At 40.1% G+C, this 13631-nt stretch overlaps 1 protein-coding gene across 1 annotated transcript in view; it reads left to right on the plus strand.

Moving 5' to 3' along the window:
- Positions 1-1900: 1900 nt before the first annotated feature.
- The window catches only part of tmem65 (transmembrane protein 65), a 38531-nt gene continuing 26800 nt past the window's right edge, over positions 1901-13631 (plus strand). The window contains exon 1 of the mRNA XM_034124756.1: positions 1901-2496. Coding sequence (XP_033980647.1) covers positions 2232-2496 — 265 coding nt within the window. The 5' untranslated portion in view covers positions 1901-2231. The remainder of the gene's footprint in view (positions 2497-13631) is intronic.

The raw sequence follows: 13631 nt of genomic DNA on the forward strand, positions 1-13631 counted from the left end.
TTTTGTTTTAGATTCGATTGCATTAAGGCTTTATGATATCCTTCACAGTAGACATTTGAACATATCAAATGGCTGATCACCACTTTCATTGAATTTTGGATGATTTAGTCAACTTTGTAACACCCATGGTGTTCCCGGTCATGTTCAAACATGACCGCCATAAAGAAAAGGAATTAGTAACCATCCGGATCAGATAAAAAAAAAAACACACACACACACACACACACACACACACACACACACTCTAGATGTGTTCCCCCCTTATCCCCCCATGTGAATCACACCTGGCACACACACACACGCAGAACAATTTGATACATTTCCCGCTCTTATGTGCCCATCCCCCCACATGGATCACACCTGGCACACGCAATACATGTTCAGTGTCTATTCTTTGTATATTTACTGCAGTTTTTCATGTATACCAGTAGTCTGATACAATATTTACAGTTTGAAAGGGTGTTAAATGAAATGTGGTGATGATTAATGGTTTTTGTGTTAATGTATAATAGCAGTTAAAACAGGACCGGTCAAATTTGACCGCGAACACCAAAGTAAGGGGGGGAACAGGAAGACAATAGGAGGGTTAAGCCCATTACATACAAATAAGTTACTTTTGCAGTGTTTGGTGATGGCTTTTGTTCATTTTTACCTATCATATATTTGCAAAACAACAAATTTACCAACATTTATAAAAGAGGTAAAATAAAACTATATTATATAATCATACAAATTAAATGTTATATAGTTTTTAAATAAAATAAAAGGTGTAGGCTGAAGCCTGAGCTCATTGGGCCTATTGACCTACCTACAAAGCATTACCTAAATTCTACCAAAAAACACTACACTACAATAAATATATAATAAAGAACCACAACAACATAAATAAGAAGCAGATAAACACAAAAACATATAATGTTTATAACTTCATATTAGAGGTAGGCAACCAGAAATGGCCAATATCCTACATTGAACATCAAACGTTAACTTTTCACATTGTGATTACTGCTGCAGGTCATGCCTCATACAAACCATCTGATGAGAACACATGGCGATAAAGCAACTATAAGCACTCTTACACAGGTTCCCTTTTGGATCCATGCTGAGCGACATTTTTGACTAAAGTTTGTGAAAAAAAGAATCAGTATACCAGCATTTAGTTGATTATGCATTGTTAAAACAGATCAATAACAGCACAGATAGATTTCCTTTTTTTTTCATTAATCCTGTTATTTGCTAGGCATGAATTAATCACAGAATCTGTCAGGCCTCACAATCTGAGACCAATTGCATTTAAGATTTTATCAGACACATCCCTCACAGTTTGACATGCAATTAACTTGTTGTATTTCTGTTATGGGATAGTGTAGAGGGGCCTTAAACAGGGTACCAGTACATTCAACCTGTCTAGCCTATAGCTGTGGATGGATTGAAAGACTATTACCAAACTGATTGAAATTCCTTACCTCATTCTATTGTATTTTTTATCTCATTATATGAAGCTCTGATATGAAGGAAACAAACAATGAACACAATTATTTTGCTGGCAGATACTCCATATTTAAATATTGATAAGGGTCAAGAGTGCTCAATACATCCCAATGGAAACAGGACTGCATTAAACCAAATGTTTATCTAAAAAGAAGAGTAATACAAAATATATATAATATATAGGTAGTACATCACAAATGTATAGAGTGCTATACAAGTGCTTTGTATAGTTTGGCTTATAAATCATTGTCCTGACCGCAAAGGGAAGTTACAGTCTTGTATTATGCCTTTTTTTTAAGCAGGCTCATGTTGCAACATTCTTTCCAGTGTATTTAACGCTGAAGGTTTGACCGGAAGCAACTCGTTTTATTGTGAAAGCTCCTTCCGGAAGTTGTTTTATTCTGCTGACTTGACGCTGCTTAGTTGTGCTTCTGCTTTAGCTTCATCTGCCAAACTCTTGACCGCTGAGTCTAAAGACCATGAGTGAGACGGGTTGGTCGGCTGACAGCACGAAAAGAAGACATGCACGGCTGCTTGGAAGTTACCCCGAGTTTTAGTGAAACGGACTTCAAAAGTCACCGGTTTCTCTCTCTTTAGCAGCTAGCGTTAGTAGGACCGAAGAAACAACTTCTGCCCGAGCGCAGCCCTGCTCGAGCGGGGAGACGACGACGAAGCTCGGCGCACAAAGAGCAGTACATTTAACAGACTTGTAGTATTAGTCATTTATTCATTTCGCCATAATGCTAAAGCTTTGCCTACAGAAAGCCTTCCCACTGGTGGCACAGAAGTTACCGACAGGACTGAGGCAGGCAGTGCCGCGGAGGCTGCCGGGGAGTGGGACACACACACCGAGCTGCTGGATGGGAACACACGGGAGAAACGAGCCGAGGGAGCCACTCAACTCCCCCAAGATAGCCAAAGACTTTATCTACTGCCTCCATCCGACGGAGAGGACCTGTTTACTGAAGGAGCTCCAGAGTTTCGAGTCCATAGCCATTGTACAAGGTAAGAAATAAACAAGTTGACAGCTGCTATAAGTGGGAATGAATCGATATCGATGTACACTACTTTCTGAACATCGTGTGCACGTGCATTCGGGTTGAGTCTTCTCTCACTCGGCAGGTGTTTCAATGATTGGTCCCTCCTCTCTTCTTGAGGAGTGCTAATTAATGGGTGGAGTTTTTGAATGAAAATTGGCAGGCCCATAAAGGCGTATAGTAGGCCACACCTGTACCAAGTAAAGGAGGAGTAACGAGTAAAACATGTGGCTCTTTGGTAACATCAGGTGGCTGCTGTGGTAACTGCATCAACACTGGAAAAGGGGTGTGGTCCTCTACAACTAGCACATTCTGTCGGGAGTTGACTCATAAACTCTAAGATTGTAACTTATTAGGAAGTTAATTTCACATTCAGCACTTGATGATTATATGACCTAACTAATACTGACACCTGTATGTTACAGACTCAGTTGAGGACACTGCTAAAGCTAAGTTGGCCTCCGGTGCACACTATCCAGGTTAGATATTACACTTGTGTGTAGAATGTGTGCATATTTCCTCTTTCGAGTCACCGGCAGAGGGTAATTTATGTTGGTGTTGGTTGATGTTGAGGCATTCCTTCCCCTTGACTAATTTTAGGACTTAAAAAAAATACTAAAGTCAGCAGATGCATCATGGGTACCAACATCTGAGTATTTCCTCTCAGTGTCTTGGGGAATCTCCCAATTCCTGCAAATGGCCTTTCATTTCAGGGTTAACCTTCAAAATATATGCATTATTCTCAAAAGGTTTTCAGATTCCATTAAAAACAAATATGCATCGAAACCACAGATGTGTAGAGATCCAAGATTTCAAAGAGCTCCTTATGTCTTTGTTGTGAAACACACAGTTCTCAACAGGTTTTGGGGGGTATTATGTAAGTGGATTTTTAAGAAAACCCTTTTCTGGCTGCTTATTTATCCGCCTACAATGCAACAGCATTTTGTTCACTTAAGGAATGTATATGTACGTTGCAACATTGCACATGTAGTTCAAGCAAAATGAAGAAAATAAACAAAGACTGCCCGAGACCAGCTCTGGTTCCACACCCAGTAGTCGGCAAACATTTCTTTAGAGACTGTTGTGTAAGAGATTGTATGTAGGAATGTGTCTGCCGTGGTCTCTGCACAGGTATGGCAGGTTTTAAAGAGTAAGCAAACCTTTTTTTTTTATTATTAAAACGTATGTATGGCAACTGGGAGCTCTGAGCTCCTCTTAAGTGTTAGACCCAAATGACTAATAATGATCCCTGCTGTATTTCATAAATGCACCACAGTGTCATTTGTTTGCCTCATATATTTCAGTATCCCTAACATTAGCTATGATAAAAGCTTTAACACGGGAACAAAACAATGTATTTATAAGCATGGCATACATTTTAGAAGTAAAAGGAAACGGGTAATAGCAATATAATTGGTGATGTTTTTGTGACTCGGAGTTGAACCGCTCCTTCTTTGCGTCGAAAGGAGCCAGTTGAGGTGGTTGGGGCACCTAGTAAGGATGCCACCTGGGCGCCTCCCTAGGGAGGTGTTCCAGGCACGTCCAGCTGGGAGGAGACCGAGGGCTAGACCTAGGACCAGGTGGAGGGATTATATATCTTCGCTGGCCTGGGAGCGCCTTGGGATCCCCCAGTCAGAGCTGGTTGATGTGGCCAGGGAAAGGGACGTTTGGGGCTCTCTGCTGGAACTGCTACCTCCGCGACCCGACCACGGATAAGCGGGAGAAGATGGATGGATGGATGTTTTTGTGAAAATTCCTACTGTTGCGGACTGTTTTCTTACTAAAACAATTCTAAAACATTGCTAGAATAATAAATGATTGACCACAATTGGAGTAATTGCTGTAAGACAATATTAAAGTAATTTGATACAAAAAAAGAAAACTTTAATTATTTATTATAAAAATCATTTTGATCCCTTAATCCCTCCCCTCATATTACTGCCCCTTCCTGATGGAGAGTCATGCACTTGTGTAACACAGTAATTGTATTTTGTGTGCAGTCAACTGATTTGTGAAACCTTAAAATAGTCTTAAAACTTAATTTTCTTGATGATGTTAAGGGGAAGTGCACTTTCACAGTTAGTTTTGTCTGAGTCCAGGAGTGCTTTGTCTGAAATGAGGCTTTCTAGATGTTGAGGATGAAACAATACTCTAGTGAACCAGAGTTTTACTTTAAGTTTGATAACAGTTGAAATGAGTTTGGGTTTCATGTAGTCGAGTAGAAACCATGACTAGAGGTCAATGCACATGTGCAAATAACAACATTACCTTTTAGTTTGAAGCCTTACTTGTCCTTCTGTTTTGCTCAAAGACTTCTGCTAGCATGGGTCCAGATCCATAATCAAGTCAAAGTTAACACTAATATGGTTTTGGTAGTGCAACCTGTACACTCAGGGTAACGTGGTTTCTTCTGTGTATGTAAAGTCAGTCAAAAGTCATTAAGTAAAAATATGACTGAGCTCAGAGTACATGGTGTTTTAAAAATACTATGGCACCGTGAAGAGCCATTCACCAAAGCATCCCGCTCTCTTTCTGCAGCACTATCCAGCATATTAATGAGTTTTCCATATTTGGCTCTTATAGTCCTCGCTAATAAGCAGTCAACTTCAAGTCAGAACCCCCAGCCTACCCCCTTCACTCTTATCACCAATTAGCAAAATAAAGAACAGTGAGAGAACGCGTTTGCTGTTAGGCTGTGAAGCGTTTTCAGCCCAGTGAGTTAGTCTCACATTGAGCTCCAGGCTCATTAAAATATTCCATCTACATTTCAGACATTCATGAACACGCTCCTCTCCAGAGCCTATTAGTAGATGTAAATGCAGAGAAAATGGGGGGTCAAATGAAATGGAGATTTTTTGACATTCTGTAAAGGCCCTTTTCACAGGTGTAAGGTAATGCTTCTAATGACAGATTACATTTCGATGTCCCCGTCCAGGCTTGATTGGGCTGTAATGGGGATGTCCAGAGCAGTCCAACAGGCACATTTTAGAATATCTCCAAACAGCACTTTCAATGCAACAGTCTTGCTGCAACATTTCACTCCCATGCTTGTAGGGCTGGGCTATATTTGGATATTATGTTTAATAATAATATTCTCTAAGATGTTCACTATCATAACAGGTAAAGGGATGTACGTTTCTGAACATACCAGACTGTTATTATTCTTTGCCTTTACCCACTTAGCCATTATATCCAGATTGCTATTTAAATTATTTATCAAAGATATTGTTGTGTAAACCATCGTCAACCCTTTACAGTATCATCTCAATATCGAGGTATTTGATCACACATATTGTGCTATTAGATTTTTTACCATATTCCCCAGCCTATGTATTCAAATGAATGTGAATGTATATGCGCGGACTGAAGTGAGGGACTTAAAATGGCAGACATATTGTGCCTTACCTAAATTCTAACTTTTTGTTCGAATCTGATATGGCTGTAATACGCAGATTAGACTCTCCGCCTGTAATGAAAGAAGCGTCACTCTGTGTTTGTAATTCCAACACATCTACCAAACTGAATCGTTGCCTGACGAGCAGATATTGTCACACCAGTTTAAGGAGTAGCATTATCTCCCTTAACTTTCAGGAGTTAAGATGAGAAGGAACAGAATCAGAATACAGCCGAGAAGAAGTTTGTTTAAACAACAACAATGCCCAGTCACATTGACCCCCCCCCATCTGAACTATTGACTGTTTGTTTATTCTCCGAGGATAATGTCAGACTGCTAAATGCTGATACATTGTTGTTTATTTAGCTAATGATGCTTTGGAAATTGATTTGGTTTTCATAAAATGTAATGCGTCATTGATGCTTGGGACAATTAAAAAAAGGGTTAGGTTAAATTTAATTTCTGACTTGCATTTGTTTATCCTCTCTCCTAAAAGAGTGTCTTGTATGTAGCTTATGTAATAATGTGACACATGTAAAGGGGCTTTATCACACGTTTCAACCTGCATTTTTCTAATGCAATTAGACCTTAGCCATTCATTTGAGATAGAAAATAGTTCATTATGAGTTGTATTCACTTTATTTTCTCTCAGTCTAAAAATAAGCTCAGAGGGTTTGTCACTTGGCGGTGCTGTGGAAAACATTTAGGTGTACAGTATTGAGGAACTATTGGCTGGAATTCAACGTGCTTTGAAGCATGGGAAGTGATTTTAAATTAGTTTCATGAGGCCACTTGGCAATGAAAGCCTCCTTGTGCACAAAGAGCCTCACAAGCTTTCCCTGAATCAGCTATCTTTACAGGATTGCTCCCACACCTTAGGAATGAATCCTTAGTGGGAGAATATATATATATATATATATATATATATATATATATATATATATATATATATATATATATATATATATATATATATATATACGAATAAAACGTTTATATACAGCTCACAGACTATATTTTCCCATGAACCCCTCTGCTTCCTTGGTCTGTGCCTCTTCCAGTCTCTTCATATCAAGGCAGGCTGAGTGAAAGTATGCCACAGTCTTTCAGATCAGTGTCCTAGAAGAGGCTATTTATCATGACTTTCTGTAATCATCGGACTGAAAACTCGCCATTGAGTTCTGAAATTGAAACTGTGGCTGTCCAGAAATAAAAGTCTTTAACCCAACAGTCTACTGCTCAAATGATGGTATCCACATAATAATACATTTGGATTTATGTGCAGCAGCAGAATGTGTTTGATGGCTCCAATTCTGTGTTATTGTACATCAGCTCTGATTGTAGCTGAACCCATCTGTGCTGCTTTAAATCCAAATCCAAACTAATTGCAATTATATCGACTGATGTTGCTATTGCAATATGAGGAAATCAATCATTTTTGCATTCATTATCTTTTTTAATTATAATTGAAAAATATATTTAAATGTTTTAAATTGATCATGGTGGACTTTTTTTTTTTAAATAGGAACTGCACCTGTGACGAAGGTAACTTCGTCACAGTGGACTGACGGCTTCGGGCCTTGTAATATTGCACATGTGGGTTTGCACTTTATGAAACAACTTCCCTTTGCAGAGATAAAGTTACTCAGCACTTTAGTGAACAGTTTGCACTTTATTAGCGTGATTGCACAGTACAGTTTGGCATTGCATATTTGCACATTTTATATAATTTATACTAATTATTGAGGTAGTATTTATTAACTGATTAAACCGTATTGATTGGAATGTCGTCTGGCAGGTGCTGGTCGGGTTCTCGGCTCCGCCTGAAAAGATAGGGGAGTTAGCGAGAGCGCCGAAAGTATTTATGCTGGTGTAAGAATGACAGCGGTTGAGAATAATCAGGGTGCAAATAATATGTTGAGGGTGTGAAAATCATGACGTTAAGTTGCATTAATTGTACAAGTTACCACTGTATAAAGTTGACATATCAGTCACCCATGTCTGTTGCTGCTGATTGTGTGCACCTGGTGCCCTGTGTTGTCTCCTCCCCCCTCACCTGTGTCTTGTTGATTGATTAGTCTGTGGGCATTTAGGCTCTGTGTTTCCTGTTTGTAGTGTGGGGTGAGATCCTTGTTGCTGGTGACTGTGTTCACATGAGACAGTAAGATTGAGGCTGTGTCATGTACCACAAGGAGTAATAAATGCCCACACCGGGTTATATTTGAACTCTCTGCCTCTGCCTCCTTGCTTGGTCGGGCCGCTCAATGGTCAGTCTCACAGCACCAAAACTCATTTATAGCCTTTAACCAATATTGTGCCTATTGCATATTGCACTTGTCCATTTTGCGATTTCGATTAACTTTGGATTCATTATACAGCCCAGTGTGGGTATTTACTGCAAATACAGTCAGGTGATCTTATCATTTCATTGAGTGCAAATCCACGTTTAGTTTTCCACATTTAATGTAAAACCAACGTTGCAATTGGCAGACTCAAATCCGTTGACTACCTAAAAATTAGCTGAAAAGCAGAACATGACAACATTTCAATAAATATGTATTTCAAACATTAAGCAGATGTAACTCATTCAAAAGAGACTTACTCCAAATTAGGGATGCTCCGATCGATCGGCCGCTGATCGATATCGGCCGATACTCACTCTCTGCCGATCGATCGGTGCTCTCTAAAAATGCCGATCGTGAGAGCCGATCGCATGACGTAAAATGATGACGTAAAATACATGACACTTTTCTCTGTGCGCGGCAAAACCGGTCTGGCAGTATTTGAAGGTGTCCGAAAATGACAATAAAATAGCGGTATGCAACGTGTGTGAAGCAGAAATCCTGCAGCTCCACCCGCTGTGACGGACCGGTGAGCGGAGCAAAACACACACTAATGGCTCGTCTCAATTGAATATTTCACCTCCTCCTTTCCCTCACTCGCGTCCCTTCCTTGCGTCTTAGCTCCGTCTCCGTAAGATGCGAGGAGGAGACGCGAGGACAGAGGAGTCCTCAGGTATTAATTGGGATGTCCTCGTTCACTCAAACATCACTTTTAAACAACGTCTGTAAATGATGACGTGCACAGCTGTATCCCCTCTCATCGGGCTTAACTGAATAACCTTTAGAACCGGCCCATTTGTTTGTAAATATGTATTTAAATGAATGAATCCTTCTCTTGTTAGTCAAGGAATTCAATGTATGATGGTTGGTCCTGCTTTTGTGTTCCGTTTTGGTGTCAAATGTACATTTCAATAAAATTATCATTATAGTAATGTGAAAGCCTTTACTCTGAACATGTGTGTCCTGTAGATCCCCACATTCACCACAAACCCACATTCAGGACTGTGCATTTTAAATAATTTAACTACTCAATATTTTAACACAAAACTATAAAATAATTGTTATTTATCAAGATCTAGCCATTTATGAAATAGCTTTCTTAATAGCTATGTTTTAGTGACGTTCAAAATCTTTAAACATGACTTAAATTGTTAGTATAACCTTAAGAAATGAATTGCACATAATAATTCCCACGGAGCTGTGAACACTTATACATTTATGTGACGCTTTTCCACTCATCTTCCAGTTGTCGGTTTTCCTCTCTTGAAATCGACCAGCTGTGAAGGTGGGGGCGGGGCTTTTATACGCGAGTAGTGAAAACACTTCCGCGTAGTCTGCTCTCGTGTATCCTCCCTTTCGTCTCCTCCCTCACCCCTCCTCGACTCCCCCGTGTGCATTTCAGCTATTGGGACGTCCTTCAACATGGCGTGTCTTGATCGATTTCCGGGTCAAGTCCCGGAGGAGGGGAAGAGAGGAGTCGAGGAGGGGTATTGAGACGAGCCTTAAGAGTTAGACCTAACACACTTGGCTACTTTATCTACCTCTGGAACAAGCTAAACTAGTTATACATTTATTTATTCTTCACTGTCGGGTCACTCATTACTGGATCAGTGAGCTGCAGGAGATACTGACGGGCTGTCAGGAGAGAGAGAGAGGGGGAGAGAGGAAAAGAGCGCTTCCGCTCCTTTCTCCCGTGTTATTATCCAAAGTTAATGTAAACTTGAATAATGTACTTCATTTGAATGTAATAATTATGTTGGTTGTTGTTTGTGGAAGTGCCAGTGAATGAGCCCCATTAACTGAGTTTTAAACCTCACTTTAAATGGAAGATCCCCATAGGCCCCGCCCACTCGATCGGATCGGCGATCGGCCCCAAAATTGGCAATCGGAGCATACCTACTCCAAATCATGGGGGTCCTAATTCAGATTTATTAATTTAATCATCTAAAAATATTGATGGTATGCACAAAAGTGACATGATGCAATGAGCTGGTTAAGGAGTCACTCCCCTGTCGATGTATTTGGTCAAGAAAAACACTTGTGGTTGCAGAGTGCTGTTTTGAATGATCAGAGACAGCAGTTTAAAAGAGTGCATTAACCAAGAAAACAGCCACAGTCTTTATTTGTTTCCTATTCCTTATGGAATGATCTGTCTGCCTTTTACGTTAACCCGGAAACCCTATCTTTTTCTAAACTGCCCCTTTTAACACGGACCCTTTTGAGAGACAGTTATGATGCGTGTATTGAATCTACTGGGGATAATTAGTGAATGACTTTAAGGGCCAGTTGCTCATTTTAGATCCAATGGCCAGATGGTGCCTTTTTGCAAAGGAAAAGTCATCTATTTCACTTTAAGATGTTATGACTCAACATTTCCATATCCTCAATTATTGTTATTTGATGCACAATCTAAAAATGAACTTATTGGGCAGAATAGAATAGAGGATCCGGGGGGGGGGGGGCAGTTTCATGTTAATCCAGTGATCACATTGAACCCTCTGTTAGTGGTGCAGCTCACTGCCTACTGATGGATTGAAGTCACCTACTGCACTTTAGCTTCTAATGAACCACTTGCTGTGAACTTGTGGCACTCCCAGTGGAGCAGCTTGTAGTTCAGACTGCAGGTGTTTGACTTTGCACTTCGACCTTTTTTTTCTTCCGACCTGTCAGACAAAGTGTCTCTATCTGGCTTTCACTAGTGCTATGGCTTCGGACTCATACAATGATCTTCTAGGTCTAAATACTGCATACAGTACGCCTTTTTGAATTGAAAAACAGATTCATTTGAATATTATGTTAACTTGATTAACTATGCTAATGAGAGATTCACAGACTATTTGTAATAGCAAACTGTATGTACTGTACAAAGTACATATAAGACAGCAGTTGTGTTTTCCTCATGGCCCCTTTGCAGATGTAAACCTCATTCTATGGGCTGCATATTCTGTATAGGGAGGGAAGCATAAAGAGTTAGTTTATTGTTTTCTCCTTTGTATCGAGTGCTGGAGGTTTGCCTTTTCCTTTCTATGTTTGATGTTTGCAAAGTGCCACCAGCGACAATAATAGACGGCAGAAATTAATTCAGGCAAATAGTACAAACCTACTGAGAATTAATTAGTGGGGAAAGGACACTTCACTGTGCTGAAGCAGACACAGCTGCATTTCCTCTTACTTTGTTTACCTATACATTCCTGCCACTCAGTATTATAAATAACCATCTGCTTGCTACCAATAGATACGATACGATACGATATACTTTATTGTCCCCGTAAGGAAATTTGTTCTGGACTCCGTCCTGCAGTTCCGCATACATGTACATATACAAACATAGTGGACATTAAGCGACATACACATATCATCAGTCATACACCGTTTGAACAAACACAATACTGACAATGGCGACCTATTGCACAACCCTCATGGCCAACATTTAAAAAGTACATTTCATTACATTTGACTACATTTCATTTCATGTGAATGTTAAGAAGCTTAATGGACATAGGTAGGAATGAGTGCTTATAGCGGTTCAGCCTGCTCCTGGGAACCCTGAATCTTCTACCAGAAGGTAGGAGCTGGAATTCTGGGTGGAGTATGTGGGTGGGATCAGACACAATTTGTTTTGCCTGTCTGATAATGGACTGCTCGTATATGTTTTGGAGAGATGGGTGTTTTTTAACCCCCATAATTTTCATAGCAGTCTGTACCAGGCGAGCGATCTGTGACTTTGACTGCACTGTCAAGTTACCATACCAGGCGAAAACGGGTGAAAACAATGTCATTTGATATATTCAGAAGGTAACCTAATTACAATCAGTATTGGGTTATTGATTGATAATGAATTCAGATTGTATAAAATGCTGTCAAACTCCGATAGCGTACTTCATATAGCCTCATTAACTTTGTTGTCATTGCATTGTTAGCGTATAGAAGGAGACAGGCTTTTACCCTCGACGTATCTTTAATAACACTGTAAAGCCTGCTGTTGCACACAGCACTGTGATCCACTCCACTCCCTGCTTCGTGCCAACACACCTCAGGAGGAACCTGTCTCATCAACGGTTGTAGAGCTGAGGTTTGGGGGTCGCTGGGAATGAAGCCGTTATTTCCTCTGAGACCTGAGACAGATGAACGATCTGTTTAGGTTCCACGTGCTCAGCAGCACTTTGGAAGTTTGAGCCAGATCAAAAGTGTTGATGTTTGTACTGACACGTAAATTAGGACTACACCTCTAAACTTGAGCTGTCTCCTTAAATTAAAGCCGCAGCCTGCCAGGTCGACAGCAGCATAATGTGGCTTTCAGCTGAGCAGAAAGTGCTGCCTCATGCAGGGAGATTGAGATCGCTCAGCATCTCAGAGCTGACAATGATATATTAACAGGAAAAGAGAAAGGGGGGATGGAGGGTGAAGAAATACAAAAAGAGAGGTCTCCACAGTCTGCTGCAAAACTAAATTATATACTTTTTAAAATTAAACTTTGCTATTAAATAACAAATTCAATGTGGCTAGTTTCTAAGACCATCATATGAAGATGGGACAGACATTTTCAGCGGCCTATTTAAAACATTTTAAGCTTGTGATAACAAGTTTTAAACAAATGCAAAGGAACATAACAATGTTGATTGTTTTACTCCTTCCTTTAAAAAATGTCCTCACTAAATTTGGTTGGTGAAGGATATCATTGGCAGGGTTAGTATTTATTAAGACCCGTACCCGCCCAATCCCTTGATTCATTACTCAACTACCCAAACCTGACCCAACCCTTAAAATGCCATCTTTATGCATTAGCACAGACAGTAGGTCAGGACTAAGGAGACCAACGCAGAGAGGGCAAGAGAAGGTGAAGTCTAGACTACTCTACACAATCCTCTTTGACCTAGAGTTACAGGGGATCACAGTATCATTTCATGTGTACAAATATCTTACATTTATAATGCTGAAGATTTTCATGAAAACATAAAACATGTTGATAGTATTAGTATCATCATTTCTGATATTTTTCTCTGCAAAAACGATTCAATGGTAAGCACAAGGGATTAGCAGAAAACCATGAGTGTTATAGAGCACGATGAAGCACCATTATTTGTGTCTGCTCAGCCCCTGTGAGCTGTCTAACAAGGCCACTCATGCTGTGGGGCAGCATGAAATCCAATTGCAGTTATATCCGAACGACTATTACACCATGCGAGACAATCGATCAACAGTGGTTTCTCCTCTCCATTTTTGCACTTACACCCAACAGTCAGTCTGCTGTATGCTACGTAGGTATGTCGTTTTAAAACACCTTGACGTCTGTAGAGTTGTATGCTGGGCTCTGTTAAGTTTTTGATTCCACTGAGCAAAGTGAAAACCGTTAAAGGCTGTCAGGCA

The sequence above is a fragment of the Trematomus bernacchii genome, unplaced genomic scaffold (assembly GCF_902827165.1).
Source record: "Trematomus bernacchii unplaced genomic scaffold, fTreBer1.1, whole genome shotgun sequence".
Lineage (NCBI taxonomy): Eukaryota > Metazoa > Chordata > Actinopteri > Perciformes > Nototheniidae > Trematomus > Trematomus bernacchii.